The sequence below is a fragment of the Gopherus evgoodei genome, chromosome 2 (genome assembly GCF_007399415.2).
Source record: "Gopherus evgoodei ecotype Sinaloan lineage chromosome 2, rGopEvg1_v1.p, whole genome shotgun sequence".
Lineage (NCBI taxonomy): Eukaryota > Metazoa > Chordata > Testudines > Testudinidae > Gopherus > Gopherus evgoodei.
This window is the reverse complement of record NC_044323.1, coordinates 102,313,396-102,335,369: the sequence shown is the minus strand read 5'-3', so window position 1 is coordinate 102,335,369 and position 21,974 is coordinate 102,313,396. Positions and strand designations below refer to the sequence as shown.

Genomic DNA, 21,974 nt, shown 5'->3' with positions numbered 1-21,974 from the left:
ATTCTAATTTGGTTCTGTTCTTCAATGCAAAACAAACAAACAAACAAGTAAGTCTTTGAAGGACTATGGAATCTATTACTATTTGTAACATGATAGCACAATAGGAATGAGAAAGCCACTATTAGGGCAATTTCATTGTAAAACTCTATTCTCTGCCACAAGTTATGCATTTGTTTGTTTTTTTAAGGGGGGGATGGTAGTTTAAGTCACTCATGTGTTTAAAAAAAATACTAACAAGTGCTTTTATTTATGCTCAGAAGTTACATGGAGTTAGTCCTTTTTGAGGACTAGTGCACTGGAAATGTTTGAAGAAACGTCATTTTAAAATAAAAGGAAGGAGCATTAGAAGATTGCTTACTGCACAACTGATATTTGCAGTTTTCTTTCTTTTAAAAAAATAAGAGGAGGAGGAACTCTCAGGTGTGGAGCTGTACACTAGGATCTTCTGAAACATTCATTAAAATAATGGTGGTTGGGATACTCAGGTTCCTCCTAGGTCAGTACAGAGAGCTAATAATCCACTTAGGTTGCAAAATTTCAGTGGTAGGGGATAACTGCTGCATTCCAAGTCAATCAGTGTAGTGTAACCCGATTATAGAAGTGAAACTTCACTATAAAAAGGGAGATAACCCAAGAAATAAACAAACAATCTGAGAATATTCCACTCTACTCTGAGCAAGAGCTTGAAGTCACTGGCAACACTCCCCTTGATTTCAGTGGGACAGGATCAGATCACATGTTGCATTCACTATGCTCAAATTGACTATAAAGTCAATGTATTTAAAAATAATTCCTTCTTTTACTTACCTGCCAGACCCTAATGTCAGGATCCTGCAAAGGCCTGCCTGAAGACAACACAAAAACCTAAAGAAGAAGCAAAAAAAGCAGCTTTGGTCTCTGCTTTAGGTGTTCTGGCCAGATCCTGTAGTAGGAATCTGCCCAGGCACAGCCATGTACAATACATGGGCCTTAATAATGCCACAAAAAGTCAAAGGTTCCTCTGCAAGCTTAAGAGAAAAATCTGTTACTTTTAAGATTTTTTTTTGGAGGTCATTAAAGTATTGGGTCAGTGTTCTTATACATTTTGTATTTTATAAAACAGTTCTTTTATAAAATTTGTAGTGTTAACTATTTAAATGGCTGTTTAAACTAAACCAACAAATGTCTACACTCCAAACAAAATAGAGCAAAAAGATCTTACAACAATCAATTCTTCTACTGAAGAAGTGAGATCTGATTCTCTGCTGCCTTCCACCCTTTGCACCTGTGCCAGATACTATCATTTGGGTTTAGTAGAGTTTAACACCCATCTTGCACAGGTGTTAAGCAAAACAGGATGAGAAGCCCTAGAGAATCAGGAACATTAACACTTTAAAAACCATTAAAACATCCTTTCAAAGATATTTCTCATCAGGACTACTTTCATCCAGGTGTATCTTTTTCAAAGAAAATTAGTTTCTGCTGCATTGTAATAGAAGTTATAGATTAGAGGAGCTGCTTTTTCCTATGAAAGGTGTCTGTGGCCACAGATTTATTCCTTTAATCAAATCATGACTTTAAAAGAAAATAATATTTGTTTCTATAGAATCCCAGTGGAGGTAGTTACAGAGCTAGTAGTATTAAGTGGGATTCCTTTTAATTAGTAAAACTTAGGGGTAACTAGCAGCTAATTTTAAAAGACTTCCTTAATAAGCACTTTAATTAAAGAAAGAAAATAATCACAAGCATTGGTTAAAGCTTAACTATATTAAATTGAACATTAGTTCTCTTCTAAAGTTGGAGTTCTGTTTTAGACTTCATTTCCAATATAAGTGTTGGATGAGGCTTGCCATAAAGTGTGATAAGTCTTTTGCTATAGTCAGATGGATTCCCTCCCTTCAGGTCACTCATTTTAACAGATAAACAGAAGATAAAAGAAAAACCACCTCAAAACAACACATACTAAAACATTAGGTTCTCTAGGGTGAGGACCATTCCATAGCTTTTAATTGTTTTGGCAATAATGAAGCCAGCTAGACAAATTCAGACTGGAAATAAGATGCAAACATTTTTAACAGTGAGTGTAATTAACCATTGGAACAATTTACCAAGGTTCATAGCAGATTATCCATCACTGATCATTTTTAAATGAACACTGGATATTTTTTCAAAAAGACCTGCAACAGGAATTATTTTGAGAAAGTTCCATGGCCTGTGTTATACTGGAGGTCACACTAAAGGATTGCAGTGGTCCCTTTCTGGCCTTGAAATCTACGAAACAAAGTCTTACCAATCCTATTGGACCTACTCAACACAAGTAGACTTCTTTGGATTCATTCTCCTGGTTCCAAGTCAGATGTTTTAAGTTTCACTACATTTGGGCTCTTGTAGCCCAAAGAGCTTCCCAGAATCCTTTGTTGTAGTGGGGGATGGTAATTAATCCTCTAAATTCCCCTAATCACAAACTTGGCACCTCTAATCTGCTCCAAATTTCAAAGAGAAGAAAAAGCAAAAACAAAATGAGGCTCATGACAGGGACCTGGGGTTAGAATCTCTCTAGAGTTTGCCGGCTAAGGACATGTTCAATTGTGGAAATGGCAAATCTTTGTCTTGAAACAAATACCTCAGTGGATGAGAAACGTGCAGAACTGAAATGATAGAGTCTACATATAGCACCCAATTTAGCTTTCAGTGCCTATTAGAAATTTATTAAGGTTCCGATTTTGTCACGGAGGTCATGGAGGTAACAGAATCTGTAACTTCCAGAGACTTCCATGACTTTGGCCATGGTGGTCAAGAGCTGCAGAGTCTCCCCGCTGATGGTGGTGCCTCCCTCCCCCCCCCCCCCGAGCTCCCAGCCACCACTGGCAGCAGGGGGACTCCGCAGCTCCCAGCCACCATGGGTAGCAGGTACCTCCAGAGTTCCGGGCAGCCATGGGTGGTGGGGGTACCCCGCTGCAGCTGGGTCCTGCAGGTGGCGGGGGTACCCTCCAGCTCTTAGCCACCACGAGCGGGGGAGGACCCCAGAACTCCCAGTTGCCATGGGTAATGGGGGACCACGAAGCTCTGAGACACCACAGGAAGTAGGAGCCCTGGGAGCGCCGAGTGGGGCTCCTGCATCTGCCTAACCGCCGAGGGGGTTGTGGAGACCCAGCAGTTCCCCATGGATATTTTTAGTAAAAGTCAGGGACAGGTCATGTGCTTCCATTAATTTTTCTTTATTGCCCATGACTTGTCCCTGACTTTTACTAAAAATATCTGTGACAAAATCTTAGCCTTAGAAATTTTATATGCACAGCACCACCACTGAACTACAGCCATCTCTGAGGTGCACAATGGTAAACAACTTATGCACAGGACATTGCAAAACAAACTTTGTTGGTGGGGTCCACTTACAAGGACACTGAGGCAACTCCCTTCTCAGAATGTGCCATGTGATCTGTAATATCCACACAGCACAGCCAAGACCTGACCTCATTTCAGTGTGTTATCCAAGTCACCCCCACTTTGTAAAGTGCATGGAATGTATTTAATCTGTGACAGAAGGAGGAAGGGCTGAGTTGACTTTGCTGGGACTTGAACTTGCAGTTCCAAGGAGTCTAGGTATAGCAAACCTAATCTTAGAGCACTAAATCACCCCTTGTTAGCTGTATTAATAATTGCACTATGAATAGAGAACTAGGAGATGCCATTTAGGAATAACAATCTGTCAGTATATGGGGCAAGATGCTTGCTTTAAGTTATGTGCCCCAGAGGAATTGAAAGAGAACTTGACTAATGGAGGCACACAATCACATGGCTTGCACAAGTAAACATCCTGAAAATAAGCAGTTTGTTCAGAATAAGCTATTTATTTCATAGATTCCCAGTGGAGGTTCCCGACAAGAACATTTAGAGAACTGAACAAAAACTATTTTGAGATATTTGTGGCTGGGCAAAAATCCCAGAGTAAAGCCCTCAGTTCTTTACAAACATAGGAGAAAGTAGACCAGCCCTTACCTCATTTTGAATATTAGTAGTTAGTTTTTCAAACCAGAGGTGTTATGGCTTGGTGGAAGAACCAGCTAGGTCATTACTGTACCTTGGAGAGCTGGAAAGTCAATTCCTTATATAATGCAGAGCAGAGTGATGTCCCGACATAGCATTGGCGTATTTTTACTGTCGTGTTGTGTCACACGGGGACACAACATTGTTGCTTGTTTCAGCAGGGCTATGAGGCAAACATCACTGTGTAATGCTAGGTAGTTGAGGCTCTGAGTATTATTTTGTGGCTCTGAGTAATAATGCATCACCTCATTCTATGGATACGTCTCCACAGAGCCACAGGATGGGACGAGGAGGACACAGCATGGGCTAGTAAGCCACATTCATACTCAGGCCTGTGTCTCACGTGTACTACTTGCACTGAAGCCTTGGCTGTGCTGTTTTTGCTGTTAATGTTGCCCATACTAGTTGGATTCAAGCTAGCTCAACTAAGCCAGCTTGTGCACAGCTTTTGCTGTGTATATATACCTTATGCATCCCTTTGCTGATTTTTTATTGTATATCAGAGCAAGTTGAAACTTTTCATTCTTGCCTCAGGCCCCTGTATAACTTTGTCCCGTACCTGCGTCTTTTTCCATACTGCCCCCTAGGCATAGAGCTCCATTTCACAAAACCATTTCCCTTTGCTTCATTCCAATTCCTCTTTCAGGACCCATCTTTTCTGGCATGCCCACAAGAAGGGAGTTGATAATGTAACAGTAATTTCGGTGCTGATTTGCAGGGAAGTATCACTATTGTTTAATCTGCCGATTTGTCTTTTTTCAGGGGTTTGTGCTCAGAGTAGGGCCACTGTGATCTTTCTCACACCAGAAGGGGGTGGTTTTGATTGGCATCTTCACCAAGTATCTGGACATACATTTCACAACACATAGCAATGACCAGTGGGCCCCGGCTTTCATGAAATGTGTGTGTTAGCTTCTGCGATTTCTGGGAGCTTGTGACAACTAGATTGCTTTACATGGCGAGAGTAGACTTGGGATGCTTTAGCAACATACTAAGGAACAGCTCATGCCACCATTGTGCAAATTTCCCCACACTCTGTGCCCAGGTCTTGACTTGTGTGACCACGTCTTCCGTCTCTGCTGACAATGTGTGCCTTTTGCTGGGCACTCATTAGCGATAGGCTCAAAACAGTACCCGGGCCTGGGTCCAAGACTTCCCTAATGAGTGCCTTGTTGGGCCAGAGGTGTAACTCCAGCCTGAGAAGTCACATGTTCAACTCGCCTCTAACACTGGTCCCAATGCAGCTATAACAAAAATACCTAGTTCTTATATAATGCTTTTTATCAGTAGCTCTCAATGTGCCTCACAGTCTTTAATGTATTTATCCTCACAACACCCCTGTGGAGCAGGAAAGTATTAGCCCCATTTTATAGGCACTTAGCAGTTAAGGCTCAGATTTTTAAAGCAACTTAAATGTGGTCACATTCAACCTCTCACCTCCTAACTGATTTAGGAACCTCAATCACATTTTCGAAAGAGATTTAGACACTTGGGAGTCTGAATTCCATTGCCAGTCTATGGGCTTTTGAGTCCTAAGTGCCTAAATCCCTTAGGTTCCTCAATCAGTTAGGTGAGCACAGCAATGCCTAAAAACAGGTCTAAGTGACTTAGGAAGCTTTAGGTAAAGCAGAGAATGGAACCCTCCTTTGTTAAGTGCTAGGATAGTGGACCATCCCTCAGCTACTAGAAAGTATTAAGTCAGGTTCTTTCACTGTTATGCAGGAGGTCAGACCCCCTACAATAGTCCCTTCACTATTGCTCATGCTACCATTCTGCTGGCCTTTGGTGCAAAGGTTCCAGATCCCATGGTGAGCAAAATCTGCCATGCAGTGGAAAAAAAAGACTTTTCCTTCCATGCTTTCCTCCTCTCCCCTTTCCCACTGCCAGCTTCACCGTCTGACTGTGGGGTGAACACTCTTCAGTTTGGAGAAATGAAAATGAAACTGGGAGGAGGTGGGGAGCTTGATGGAGAATATAGCATGAACACACACAATGCAATGACAGCTAGAACAGAAGGAGAATAGATGGGGCAGGCAAGAACAAGAGCAAATATACAGCAGAAAAAAATGTGTTAGCTGGAAGGAATGGGACGGGGAGGAGAAGACAGAAGAAATAAAGTAAATGATGATGGAAGTAAAACTACATTTTTAAGGTCACCAGGTAAAATTTTCAAAAGGGCCTAGGTGATTTAGAAGCCTGAGTCCCATTTTTCAAAAGTAATTTAGATAGGTATTTAGGTGCCTAAAGATGCTAGTTGGATTTTTCAGAGATGCCTGTCTGTAGATTTAGGTGCCCCAAAAATCATGCCCCTGGGTGCTGTTTTTTTGTTTTTTTTTAAACAGGACGGATTTAGAATCATAAATTCCAAAGAGCCCATTGTGATCATCTGACTTCCAGTATTACACAGGCCATGGAGTGTCCCCAAGCTTATAAGGCACCTAAAAGTAGGTATTTAAAGATATTTTAGGCATTGTTGTGTTCAGTGTCACAATGTCTAACAGATTTAGAAACCTAAGACTCATTGGTGCTAAGGATTTAGGCACTTAGGAGCCTAAGTCCAATTCACTGTTGTCTCACAGGCACCTAAATTTCATTTGACAATGATACCGTCTTCTAAATCAGCTAGTCATTAAAGAGCTAGGGGATGGGGGCGGGGTTTCGGCTTCTTTTGAAATGTTTAACTCATAGTCAGTCAATAGTTGCATGGCACTGTTACCCTTAAATAACCACAAATAAGCTTTTTTTTAAATAACAGAAAAGTGATGGTCCTGCTTCTGGTGGACTATTGCCTATTGAGGAATACTGTTGACCCTTTCCTACCAAAGGTGAAATCAATAGGTTTTGTAGATGCTCAGCAACCTTGGGGAGAACCCCTCCCCCGACCCCTTAGTTAGGTGCCAAAATATGCCTTCAGGATGAAAATTTCAAAGGCTTAAATGGAGTCTGTAAATCATTGGGAACTGGGTGCCTATCGGCCCTTTGTACTCTTGAAAATCTCCTCTTTAATTGCCTTTAACTTTAGGCATCCATTTTGACCTAGGTTGCCCCACATCCCTACATGGCCGAGGAGTAAAAGTTAGCATCCCTCTAGCAGAACCTTTTCTGGACTGATATGCTGCTAGTACTGGCATAAACAAAGCATTGAAGAGTACATATGTGAGAAATATTGCATAGACAGGGCTATGTCGGAGAGGTAAAAATTCATGTACAAGCTCAGAAATGAGTATTTTACTACCACCTACACCCAAATGGCCCAATATGCCCATCAAATATATAACTTCAGTAGGATCCTCACTTGTGTCTGCAAGAGGAGAATTGGACCTTATGTATTTAAAGATTTTTTTAATGCCTTCAAATGTTTTCAGTGGATTATGGGATAAAATCACTGTGGCACTTTTTAATTTATTAAAAGGGGATTGAAATGTATAGGTGGTTGTTTTTAAAATGTCCCAGGGAATGCCAATCAAGGGAAAATATTTATTTTGCCCTATGAGCTAGCTATTTAGTTTTTGACCTCTTTTGTCTAATTACCTTGCTGATAATGACCTAGGCACCATTTGATAGTTGTACAGGTCATTAACCTTCTGAAAATCAATACATCATCTGCTTTATAGTGATGTCAATGATTCCTCTGCATGTACCCCATCTCACTCATAAATTGTGCCCATTCATTCCTGTCATAGCTTCATGCCACATACTACTCTGTCTTTGTGTGTCACTTGTCCTCCTATACAATTCCTGCATGGTTCTACAGAGTTGAAGTCAACCGTAGTTAATGTTCAACAGGAATCCTTCCTCTGTACTTGCTGTGTATTTTCTGATGTGACTGCTCCCTTCTAATTCTGTTGGCAGTGTTGCTAAGCAGCACAGGATACTATTGCCAAAGTTCAATGAACATACATAGTAACTGTAGAGTTTGAGGGGAAAACAGTCAGTGATGCTTTCAAAACCTTTAGCAACAATACGAGTGCTGTTTGACCAATGCCAAAGAAATGTCTAAACTCCAGCTCTCTCAGTAGTCAGTAAGTGATGGATTTTCATTACTTTGTTCCAGCTACTAAAAAACAAAAAAGTTTGTGTCATATTCGAGTGGTCAGATTGTAACCCAGATCTAAAATGCACTGAACTGTTGAAAAGATGCAGGAATTAATGGGTGAAATTCTATGGGCTGTAAAAACAATGAGGAGTCCTTGTGGCACCTTAGAGACTAACAAATTTATTTGGGCATAAGCTTTTGTGGGCTAGAACCCACTTCATCAAATGAAGGAAGTGAAAAATACAAGAGTGGAATATAAATAGATGAAAGGATGGGGGTTGCTTTACGAAGTGTGAGATCAGTTTAACGAGATAAATCAATTAACGACAGGATACCAAGGGAGGAAAAATAACTTTTGAATTGATAAGAGAGTGGCCCATTATAGACAGTTGACAAGAAGATCTGAGTAACAGTAGGGAGAAATTAGTAACGGGTAAGTTAAGTTTATGTTTTGTAATGACCCAACCACTCCCAGTCTTCATTCAGGCCTAATCTGATGGTATCCAGTTTGCAAATTAATTCCAGTTCTGCAGCTTCACATTGGAGTCTGTTTTTGAAGTTTTTTTGTTGAAGAATTGCCACTTTTAGGTCTCTTATTGAGTGACCAGAGAGACTGAAGTGTTCTTCAACTGGTTTTTGAATGTTATGATTCCTGATGTCGTATTTTTGTCCATTTATTCTTTTGTGTAGAGACTGTCTGGTTTGGCCAATGTACATGGCAGAGGGGCATTGCTGGCACATGATGGCATATATCACATTGGTAGATGTGCAGGTGAATGAGCCCTGGATGATGTGGCTGATGTGGTTAGGTCCTATGATGGTGTCCCTTGAATAGATATGTGGACAGAGTTGGCACTGGGGTTTGTAGAAGGGTTTGGTTCCTGGGTTGGTGTTTCTGTTGTGTGATGTGTAGTTGCTGGTGAGTATTTGTTTCAGGTTGGGTGGCTGTCTGTAGGTGAGGACTGGCCTGACTCCCAAGATCTGTGAGAGTGAGGGATCATCTTTCAGGGTAGGCTGCAGATCCTTGGTGATGTGCTAGAGAGGGAGATGTAGGTGACAGCTAGTGGTATTCTGCTACTTTCTTTGTTGGGCCTGTCTTGTAGCAGGTGACTTCTTGGTACCCTTTTGGCTCTGTCAGTCTGTTTCTTCACTTCACCAGGTGGGTATAGCAGTTTTAAGAACGCTTGATAGAGATTTTGTAGGTGTTTGTCTCTGTCTGAGGGATCAGAGCAAATGCGGCTGTATCTTAGAGCTTGGCTGTAGACAATGGATCATGTGATGTGGTCTGGATGGAAGCTAGAGGCATGTAGGTAACTATAGTGGTCAGTAGGTTTCCGGTATCGGGTAGTGTTTATGTTGCCATCACTTATTAGCACTGTAGTATCTAAGAAGTGGCCCTCTTGTGTGGACTGGTCCAGGGTGAGGTTGATGGTAGGGTGGAAATCGTTGAAATCTTGGTGGAATTCCTCAAAGGCCTCCTTCCCATGGGTTCAGATGATGAAGATGTCATCAGTGTAGCGCAAGTAGAGTAAGGGCATACGGGGAAGAGATCTGAGGAAGCGTTGTTCTAAGTCAGCCATAAAAGTGTTGCCATACTGAGGAGCCATGCAGGTACCCATAGCAGTGCCACTGACTTGAAGGTATACATTGTCCCCAAATGTGAAATAGTTGTGGATGAGGACAAAATCACAAAGTTTAGCAACCAGGTTTGCCATGACATTATCGGGGATACTGTTTCTGACGGCTTGTATTCCATCTTTGTGTGGAATGTTGATGTAGAGGGCTTCTACACGCGTAGTGGCTAGGATAGTGTTTTCTGGAAGATCACCAAAGGACTGTAGTTTCCTCAGGAAGTCAGTGGTGTCTCGAAGATAGCTGGGAGTGCTGGTAGCGTAGGGCCTGAGGAGAGTCTACATAGCCAGAAAATCCTGCAGTCAGGGTGCCAGTGCCTGAGATGATGGGGTGTCCAGGATTCCCAGGTTTATGGACTCCAACGTGAAGCTGCAGAACTGGAATTAATTTGCAAACTGGATACCATCAGATTGGGCCTGAATAAAGACTGAGAGTGGTTGGGTCATTACAAAACCTAAACTTAATTTACCCAATTCTTATTTCTCCCTACTGTTACTCACACCTTCTTGTCAACTATCTGTAATGGGCCACTGTCTTACCACTTCAAAAGTTATTTTTCCTCCCTTGGTATCCTGTTAATTGATTTATCTCATTAGCCTGACCTCACACTTGGTAAAGCAATCCCCATCCTTTCATGTATTTATACCTGCTCCCGTATTTTTCACTTCATTCATCTGATAAAGTGGGTTCTAGCCCATGAAAGCTTATGTCCAAAAAATTTTTGTTAGTCTCTAAGGTGCCAAAAGGACTCCTCATAGTCTTTGCTGATACAGACTAACACGGCTACCACTCTGAAACCTGTCTCTTTGGTCTGTGTTATGTAGGAGATTAGACTACATGGTGGTTACAGTACCTTCTGGCCTTACAGTCTATGGGCAAGAACCTCAGCTGGTGTAAAATGCTGTAGCTGCAATGAAGACATTGGCTTTACACTGACTAAACAACAGCTGAGGATCTATATCTGTTGTAGTTTAACAATACTAGTATGACATGTCAATTGCTAGAACCGCACCAACTGTTTCTATTGATGCACTCACTGGTATATCCAGACCATGTCTAGCTATGAACAAATGTAAAGTAGACACCTACACTATTCAGTCGATATTCATCCTAAGTATATAGAAAACTATAATAATATTGGGCCAAATTCTGGCTTCAGGCATGAAATTGCATAAACCTGTGTCAAACAGTGGGCTCAAGTGAAGCCTTGTTAATGTAAGCACATATTCTGACTGTCCTTGGCCTCATACACAGTAAACCTATGCACATTACTACTGCTGCCAGCAGCAGGAATAATCTGCATGGGACTGGGTATGTAGAATCAGGTCAGGACTCGTATGCATCGAACTGTGTGAGCCATGCTCCCTAAGGCCCATCCTCAAGTATACCCTGCATAACTCCCTGGGCCTGATAGGGAGCCAGAATCACAGTGACAGTTTTTGACATATGGTTCCCTTTCCAGCTGTGACATTTTGGGTACGTGTGTGGGGGCAGCCCTAGCCAGCATATGGGCCGTGATTAGTACGTGTATAACTGTGCCAGTCTATTATGCGACAGCACATCATGTTCCACCATCAGCAATGGGAACCCAATTGACCTACTGATTCAAGAAATGGCTGCAGAACTCTGGATGAAACTGGCATGCTTTGACATAGGTATAACTCAATGACAACCAACCAATAATACCCAGGCAATGCACAGAATGTTCTCTTTTATTTTAAAGGTATACAACTATTTCTTAACAGCAAGAAGTGTAATTCCACTCCTTGGGTGGTTTGGCCTTCTTGTCCCAGAATATCACTCGAGGCTATGAACCAATTGCAATGTAGCACACTGCCTGTAGTACTTCATTGCTTAAGCAATACAAAAATCTCAGAGCGTGTGATTATGCTACTGACCCAATTCAGTTGTGTAGGGGGGCACAAGAGGAAACAAACTGTTCCCAAGGTTCAAGGTACTTGAGCAGGGTCATTAATCTGCACAGCTGCATGGGCTAAAGTGTCTCACTGAGACTGTTTAAAGAGAAACACTGTGAAAGTTACAAATTTTAATATTAAAAAAATGGCATTAAGTACTTATGTGGAAAAGAATTCCAACCACAACAGGCCAGCTCTTTAGCGAGTGTAACTCAGCATATCTCCATTGACATCAGTGGGGCTCCACTGATTTACACCAGATAACAATCTGCTCCATAGAAAAAATGAATGAAAATAAACGGTTATTTAAGGTCTGATACGACACCTTTGACTTATACCAGGGTAAATCAGACATGATTGCATTACATTCAGTGTCATTGTGATCACTGTCCAGCATAAGCTGTGTTCTTTAAGTTACAAGCTAGAGTGTCTGGGAACTACAGTCCAGCATGTTGAATAAAGAATCCTTCACATGAATCCTGACTGGTTTCCATCACAAGGGGCCTCCACACTTCCAGTCTCTCCAAGGTACCTATGAGATCTCCTTTTCTGCAGTGCTAAGCTATGACTACAGAACCCATGTCCCAAAGCAGAGTGGACTGACCATGGCACACACAGCTTTCAGATCAAAATGCAAAACCTGCTTCTTTGCTACACCTTCCCCCCATCATACACTAGGAAGAGAGAAGAGAATGGTGTTTCATTGTCTGTCTCTTGCTGCCTATGCCTTGGGCTGAGCCCACCTGCCCCATTGAACATACGTGAGAATTGTTTGTATATATTAGAGGGCAGAATCTAGGCCTCATTTTGAGTGAATGCAGCATGAATTTTCCTCAAAGCAGTGTAAATTCTTTATGCTTATCTTCTCAATAGCTTCAGACTTTTCCTCTAGGGGATAATCAATGCTCCATCACAGTCAGTGGAAAGACTCCAACTGCTTTCAATGGGCTTTGGAACAGGCCATTAATGAATGAAGCTTTCTGGTAGTATCCATTGCTCTTTCACACCCTGATCATAGCATCAAGGCTTTGTCTTCGCACATTTTAAGCACTGCCACCACCTCCTGTGATCACTCTTATTTCAGATTAAAAGTCTGCCCTATTCTGGACCTTAAGTCTGTAAGGCCACGTCCAGACTACTCGCCGTATCGGCGGGTTAAAATCGATTGCTCGGGGATCGATATATCGCGTCTAATCTAGACGCGATATATCGATCCCCGAGTGCGCTTATATCGATTCCGGAACTCCATCAACCCCAACGGAGTTCCGGAATTGACACGGAGAGCTGCGAACATCGATCCCACGCGGTGTGGACGGGTGAGTAATCCGATCTTAGATATTCGACTTCAGCTACGTTATTCACGTGGCTGAAGTTGCGTGTCTAAGATCGATTTCCCCCCCCAGTGTGGACCAGCCCTTAGGGACTGATTTAAGCACAGTCAATGTGTTTAAGAAAGTCCACACAGGGGTTTTGTGCTAGTGTAACTATATCTGTTTTTAAAGCAGTTCTCTTTAACCCAGCTGCTACCCATTCTGAACATTGTGTGGATCCCTAAATACAGTTACTTGCTTGGAAGGACTGCTGTTAGGGTGGCAGCATATGATCTAGCTGCCATTCCCCTTCTACTCTTCTCCCTGGACACACACTGCCATTATTTGAATTTCCCTTTGCATAGCTCAATAAATGGGAGCATATGGCCTGAGCTAGCTCCAGCTGTAGCCAATGCAAAGACTCCCATTGACTAAAATGGGAGACGGATTGGGCCCATAGGATTTTGCAGTCCAAGGCAATCCTGAATGTACAATGGCAATCCTAGAAAGTACATGTAAAAGCAGCGCTGTGAGCCCTCTGAAGTACAGCTTAGTGTGTTTAATATACAGAATGTAGTAAAAGAAACAGCCGTTGTTTACTCAAGCAGATTTTTCCTTTATTTTTTTTAGTTAGATTTCAGAAATTATAATTAGTGCAAACACTCAGTATAAAAGTTGCAATAAGAAATTTACATTCACATTTACCATTTCAGCCCATTCACTTTTTAACATAAAAATAGGACAAATATTCAATTGCTCTTCTCAAATTTAACAATGCTGAAAAAGAGTGGAAGATACTCTACAGTATTCTATTTACATAAAAATAGACCCGTATTTATGCAAAACTAACATTAGATGTTACCCAGTGTTATTGTATTAATATTATATATATATATAGTATATGTGTATGTATATGTGTATAATCTTTCTTTGAAGCATCAGTGGGCTACAGTAGTTGGAAAACAATGACATCTTGGCCAATTAGTCCATTCCTCAAAGCTATGAATATCCCTGTTGTTTTACCTAGAGATGTTCTATTACAACATAACGAGCCTCAGTCTATTCCCATAGAAGTCAATGGCAAAACCTCCTTTGAGGAGCAGACTCAATATAAAACCTGATACAAATCCCATTGAAGATGATGCTTCCATTGATGGCAGTGGATTTTGGATCAGGCTGACGGGATCTTCTGGTGTCTCTCATACCAATACAACTGAAGAAAATGTCTGATTGGCTTCCCATAATTAAAGACGGAATTACAGTATATGTGGTGATAATGAACTCAAATACTTTCATTAAAGTATGCAAGTTAGTTTGGAAGCCACATCGAATTTACTGCAACCATCTATGGTACAGGTAAAACAGCAGATAAGATTACTGTAACATGGTCTTCTTACTTAATGGCTGGATTCAAGTTAGTTCACAATAAAGTAGAATAAATGAATCCCAAAATTGCTCAGTTCAGAATCAATCTTTGCTTTGATTTTTGGAGGAAAATATCCCTATAACACTCAGACTAAATGATCATTTCTGAATGATCATCTTTACATATGTCATGTATTTTCAGCAGAAGAAAAAAAATCAAGTTGCTTACACGATATCATTTGGGCCACATTAGTGCTTTCCTAAGTCTCTCTAATAATATACATACTGTGTGTAAGCCGCATCAAAGCATGTATTGACATATATATCTTAATACACAAAACAGAATTATGTTACCTTCTGAAGAGTGAGAGAGAGAGAGAGAGTGTGTGTGTGTGTGTGTGTGTGTGTGCGTGCGCGCACACGCCTGGCTCTTTTTCTTCTTAGCATCATTCTATTTGTGGATAGGAGTTTAAATGTCTTTGAGATACTTTCAAGCATTCCGTGGGGCTACAATGGATAGTATGCCTGGCTGTCATCTGATAACAGACGAGTTTTGATTGTGAAATATAACGCTCCATTTTTGCTATCTATCTGCCTGGTGCGGGACAGTTTGTGGTAGAAAGCAGAGACCCGGGAGTCAGAAAGCCGGGACAGTGCATCACATCTATCCTTTTCTATTCAACCATTTATAATTGTTTGTTTGCTATCTTGTGAGGTGAAATCAAGCCCACAGAGAGGCTAGCACAAAGACTCACCAACACTTGAAAGTGCAGTAAGTCAAGGCACACTCTGGAACTTCAGCAAGCTGTAGCAGTGTCCACATTGGATGTTGCATGGCAAGCTGATGCTCTGGAGATTCACATACTCGCTTGCCAGGCAATTACTTGCCATGTAGACAAGCCCTTAGTCCTACTTGAGAACCACATAGGAGGTGGATAGTTGTTGGGTGAAATCCCGGATCCACTGAAGTCAATGGGAGGTTTGCTGTTGACATTAATGGGACCAGGCTTTCAGTCCTTGTGCTGGCTCTTTGCACAAAGCCAAGCTCACTCTTTAAACACACATCTAGGACACTTTAAAGGACCCAGGATTTCTCAGAGGAGAAACATAAGTTAAAACAAGGCATATTAAACTTTGTAGGCCAGATCCTGCAGAATTTGGTTGTGTTTTGTGCTAAACACCCAATCTTCCCAACAGCCCAGTTAGTAGGAGATGGGGACAACCCATAATGTCAAATGATGTTCAACTCAGATTGCATTTTTGATTTACAATTCAAATCACAGGGTGAAATCCTGTCCCCACTGAGGTCAATCCATAGACTTCCACAGAGCTCAGATTTAACTTAGGGTCTTTAATTAAGCTGTTGAAATAATAAATAACAATATGGAATTGATTCTGTTTTAATAAAAGGAAAGTTGAAAATTAAAATACATGGAGGCTGCCATATATTAAAAATGATTTAGAGTAGGGGAAATGCAGCAAAGGAGCATAGCAATACATGTTAACAACAATGCCATACGAGAGAGTCAGGCAACTACTGAACTTCTGAAAAGGACAATCTCTCTGTAAATGGGAACAGACATGGAAACAAAGCTTACTCATGTCAATAGCCTCATTAACTTTAATGGGACTATTTGTATAAGTAAAGTGAGCAGAATTTTGCCCATAGTGTTATGCAATAAGTAGACTTTTCATACTTAAACCAACAATTCTTTCAAGATAATGGAGGAAAAAATAGGTACAACATTGTGATGGGGTTTACAGACCTGATACTAAGGTCTGTAAGGAGCAATATTGGGCCAAGAAGGCCCTGACCCTCAGCAGCTGCAGAGCATGCAACAAATGGAGGATCTACTTAAAAAGGGACTCAAGACAGTCAAGCAGGAGGGAGAGTGAAGGAGAAACTGACTGTCTGGAGCTTTTGAGACACAGAGATCTGGAGTGTGAGTAAAACCTGACTGGGAGAATAGGGGCCTGACCCCCCCCCTTCACCCCGACAAGGGAGAAATGGGGATGCTGAAAGTGAGGTGGGAAATCCCAGCTGAATTGTTGACCAACCCGCTTCTGAGAGAGAAGCAGAGTGCTGGGACTATGCCCCAAAGCAAAGAGAGAATCAGGGAGGTATGAAGGGGCACAGGGGAGGCTGGTCTGGTGAATCAGCTAAGAGGGGACTGAGATTCTCTCTCCCCTCTTTCCCCTGGGGCCCTGGTCTGGGAGCTGGTGGAGCAGAAGGGCCTGGGTCCCCTTACCCTTCCTTTCTCATATGGCTAATTGCGAGAACCCCAGGAGTACCACACTGACTGTTACTTGGCTGCTGAGCCCTCACACTGCCTGGCAAGGCCATTCCAAGGCTCTGAGAGACTGTTGAGCTGTGGTCTGCCCACGAGGCCTGCTGACCCCCAGTGAAACCTGCTACAGATATTGAAAGAAAATCACTTGCAATATAAAACATATTGTACGAACTCCAAATGTTAAGGGCATGTTCACATGAACATGAAAGCAGGTCAAAGATCTGCAAATCTGCAACATTTAGCAAGTTGTTATACCTCCTGTACTACTGACTCCTGTTAAAAATGTTTGTGCATGAAAACGTATGTACACACACATACATTGCTGTAAGACATAATACTAATGGCCAAATTCTGGTATAAGCAAAATGATCTCCCTAAATGAATATTTATTGTAAAAGCAGCGTTACTATGCACCTGTGTTCTGGCTGATAACAGCTTCACATCCTGTTCCCAAATGGAGGCATAAATCTGTGCAAGTTTATGTGCATATGACCATTGCTGGATCAAAAGTGTAAATGCATCAACAAGTGAATCATACTTCCTGACTGCTGTACAGATTACACCTTAGCAGTTGTCACGCAGATTGTGGAATGTCTTCTCTCAAAGGACATACAGGGCCAGAATAAGGGTTGTTGCTACGGGATTTCTAGCTTGCTAGGTAAAATTTGTCCCCAAAAGCTATAATTTTGAAAGGCATTTTTTAAATGTTACAGTGCCTTATTTTCAAAATTGCATGCTTAATTTTTGTGTAGAATTACACCAAATCTGCGCAACAATTGGTCATTTGCACATCTATACCATATGGAAAAAACTTAATAGAATTTAACAGAAAATTATACCTATCTATAGAATTTCTGAACCACCTGTAGAATTCCATAGAGAATTATGTCCATACTAGTTGCTATGGAATTCTATAGATTGGTTTAAAGTTCTAAAGAACAGATGTTCTCTATTGAATTCTGTTTTTAAAGTAGTTTCTACAGAAGCTTATTGGCTCCATCTCTATTAAGTTTTATAGGACTTTCCCATCTGGTTGCCTACTTGTGAGTTTAACTGCCTGTCTGGATGCACAGATAACTCACTATTTGCATATGCTAAATACAAATCTGTAAATGCAAATGTTACAAATTTGCCGTGTGTGCGTGCAAATCAGGTAGTCAATTTACCGTTACATAGTTTTGAAAATCAGGCTGCAAATGTTCAGTGTGGTTATCAAAGCAAAAACAAGAGTAACAAGAGAAGGTTTTTATTGGGGCTACTCTTTAAAAACGTTAAGTAATTTTATTTAGTAGTACACACAATTAACCTTAATCTACATTTAATTAGAACACATTGATGTATCACTTGGATTTCCAACTGAAAGTGAAGAAAAAAAAATCTCTAGGTTTCTAAATAATGCAGGTTTTACAATAGTCTAAAATGACTTCAATTTGCTAATTCCAATCTGTCATAACTGCTCCCAGCATCAACACATCTGGGACAAAAGTCATGTGCCAGGCACTTTAGCAGTAAGACACATGGAGTGTGCAAAAGCAGTAATTAATCCACACCTTGACCTAGTCTACAATGAGAATTTTTAGCAGTTTTAACACCATTGGTCTAGCACAGATACAGTTACATTGGTGCTAATAAATGTGAGAGTGCTACTGTAGATTGGAAATTGGTGTTTTTATCAAGATGTCTATACTGTACAATATAGGGCCAGCTCCCCCATTTAAGCACCAAAATAACCAGCCAAATTCTCAAACTACATTAGCATGTTGAATGCTGAGGATTTAGGAGAATCTGGCCCTTATTTAGCTTTCTAAATGGGAGCTGAACACTTTTTAAAAGCAGGCTCCTTAATGATAAATAACAATAATGGTGGTAAACATTCCTGTGTGTGGACAACACAAGCACTTTCACCGCTGATGGCACTGGTGCAGTTGTGTTTGTGCTAGATCAAATTGGGGAAGAAGTGGTAAAAATGCTCTATACAGATACAGCTTTGCGGCCTGACTCTCCATTCTGTTCCACCAGTTTTCAGACGGCGTGACTGACTTCTTTGATTTCAATGGAAGCACAGTGGATAAAACTGGAGTAGTGGAAAGGAGAACCGGTCCCCTAAACCATATGGTAAGGCACAAGCAAAGCCAAGTGCTTAGGCACATTGGCCATATACATTAATCAGCGCTAAGCCACAGTCTGAAATACTGTGATTATAAAACAGACATTTTAAAAAAAGAGAAAAATAACATTCCAAATTAGTTTAAAATTCTCAATACAGGTGAAAAACCAGCCTATTGAGAGATCTTACACCTTATTGTGAAAATGTAAACAAACAATACAAATTTGGTCCTGATTCAGCTAAGCACTTACTTAATTTTAAGTACATGCCTAAATCCAGTTGAAACTAGGCACATGCTTGAATATCTTGCTGACTCAGGGCCTACGCACCACTGGGAATTTCACCACTAAGTTCAAAGGCTGCAGTATCAGACCAGTACTATTCCTTTTCTTTACCACAGATTTTCATCCCCTTCACCATTTTGGACCCACTACCTGCTTTGTGCTTTTTAATTGCCCTCCCAGTCCTTGCCCTTGCTGCAGTCTGGCCCATGCTAGGCTAGTCAGCCTGTGAGGTGCTGTCTGGCAGTTCAAAAAGAGAAATAAGGACCAACAGGCAGCTCCCAGTTAAAATGACACTACCAGCAAGATGGGCTGTGATGGGGCAGGTTGGATGGCTGTGACAGGAGAATGTGTGTAAGGTGTAGTACAAACACTCGGTAAGGAAGGGGACAAAATGGAGAAAGAGGGAGAAAATTAGATGGAAAGGGGGAGAAAGCAATATATGAATGCGAAGAAGAGGGTTAGGGTGATGATGGGAGTAGGAGAAGAGATAAGCAGAGGTGTAAGAGTCCAGACTGTCATTACTCATAACAAATATATCACATTTACAAAACATACTGAATTTGAGATGAATTAATCTATACATACTATTAAATGGGTTTAGAAAATCCTTAATTGTCATATGAAGCCAGTCATTCAATAGGATGTAATGATTCATGTATGAAGCCAATTTAGATACATGGATCGATGTCTGCCTTTATGATGACAAGGTTACTTATAGAAACACTAGTGTTAATTAACCAGGCAGTCATGTGAAAGGATTTCAAGCCCTATAATAATATCAGATAAAAGTCTGCAAAATGTAGGAAGTCCATGTTAACCCACAGCATAAATTATGTGTACTATACAAAGTGCATACACTTTTTCCACTTCCATCAGCCTCAGTGCTGTTCTGTGGTTAGTGGTCTCAAATATATTATTGAATTATTATGTAGCAGAATTGCAGTTGTGTAAATAGTTTGTCAAATATTATTAGCTATAGTAACAGATATTACAGCACAACATTATAAGGATTTAAAGTTTTCATGAGACATTGAATAGGAGATTGGCTTTGGAATAATTTTCCCATCTTCCCTGCAATGAATGGGATTAAATTGCTTTGAAGCATAAACTACAATCAGTTAAAGGGACAGATTCTGATCTGTTATACAAATGCACTTGACATCAAAAGCTGGCTCAGGGTCCGATACTGTACCATTGCAGCCAATGGTAGATTTGCCAGTGACTTCAGTGGGAGTACGATTGGTGCCTTATACAGGAGGTCCCAGAAAAACCAACACAGAAAAGCCAAGTTTACATATTTTTTTTATCACAATTATATGCAGCACTCTTATATTTTGAACTATGGGTCATTTTGCAACATGAGTCAAAAAATAAGGCCATAGAATGAAATGTTTATTATATACACACATATATATTTATATGAAAATGATGTATTTGTATAGTGTATTTCTCAGATACAATAACTGTAGTATTTATTACTACATTAAAAAACAATCTGGGTAACACCAATGGGCCAAATTTACTTTTTTTCCCTTCAAATGAATTGTGCCTGCTCACCGCACTTATGAATTTGACAATGGCTCTTTCTCCCTTGATGCCTGTCCTAAATCAAACAGTACCTGTTGAATGCCAGACTTGTTACACAGTTAGAAACTAATATGTCCATTCATTTTTATTTTACAGTAAATGGTGTTTAATTTATTGCTTCTGATGACCAAAAGGTACTTTTTAAAAGATAGCATAGATGTCGATAGCACATTTCATATACCATAACATAGATTTAGCAACACTGAGGTTGGCGTGATTATTAGGTTACAGTTTCTCTTTGTTTTGCTGTTGGTATTTTGCTTTTGCTTTGCAGAATGCACATGCAACTAGTGGATTAAACTCCATCAAAAGTGATATGTCAAAAATATTTAGGAAAAACTTACTGTTTTCTTTTGTTTTACTGAAGTCAGGCATGTGTGGCATGCAGTAGATTGCAAGGAAAAACAAAAGGATGTCCATTTCCAAAGGATTTATAATCTTCATGCGCATGTAAAACCTCTGTTACAAAAATCATTAACATTTGTTAAAAGTGTGCCTTTTGTTTGTTTTTTATACAAGTGTACATGCAACAACCTGTCATAGCTAAAACTATTTACAAAATTTCATACAATATCTCTTAAGTGAATAATACATGAAAGGCCAATGTTTAACACTGTACAAGATTACAAATAAATAAGGCATTATAATACAGTTTTATCACAAATTAAAAAATGTTGGTTGTCACTGCAATACAAAACTGTAACTTGAAAGAACATTATGGCTAAATAGTCCTCCTGACTGGACAGAACATGTACAGAATTTGGACTTGCTGATGGTAGAGTAAATGCTTAACTTGTGCTACAAGCAGATAATCAGATGAATTAAAATTATTCATATTGACCGCTTACTAATATATTCAATTCCTCAGTTTTGAAATGGCACAGGACAAACACACACAGATGTTTCCCAAGTACTTTCTTTGCCTTATAGTTACAATACAGGCAAAAATAGTAAAGACATTTAAGTCTGTAATCTACTCTGTTACACTGTTGTAAATAAGGAGCAACTTCAATGGCATTACTGGAGATTTACTTTAGTGTAACCAAAAGCACAATCTGGCATGCACGGGGCCAAGTACTAAACTCCTTCTGCACCCCAGACATTCATTGATTTCCATAGAACTTTTGGGTGCATAAAGAATGCAGGTTCAGGCCTGATGAGATGAAAGTTCAGGCTCTCCCAAAATCTCACCTAAAGGGAGCAGAGCTCACTATTACAAGGTGTGCTTGTGTTTCAGGTGATGGTAATGGAATGTCAATACTCACAGGTGAGAACATCTACAGAGAAACAATGCACTTTACCTGTTGGGTAAAATTGCTTTTTAATCGATCCGTGTGTTAAATGTTTGGAAATATCTAGCCAGTAATTCAGCTGAATGCCAGTTTGTAATCATGGTAGAATAAAAAATAATCATTTAAAC

At 40.4% G+C, this 21,974-nt stretch overlaps 1 protein-coding gene across 1 annotated transcript in view; it reads right to left on the bottom strand.

The window, feature by feature from the left end:
• Nucleotides 1-13,545: 13,545 nt before the first annotated feature.
• ADCY1 (adenylate cyclase 1) overlaps nucleotides 13,546-21,974 on the bottom strand; it is a 380,070-nt gene continuing 371,641 nt past the window's right edge. The window contains exon 21 of the mRNA XM_030551445.1: nucleotides 13,546-21,013. Coding sequence (XP_030407305.1) covers nucleotides 20,922-21,013 — 92 coding nt within the window. The 3' untranslated portion in view covers nucleotides 13,546-20,921. The remainder of the gene's footprint in view (nucleotides 21,014-21,974) is intronic.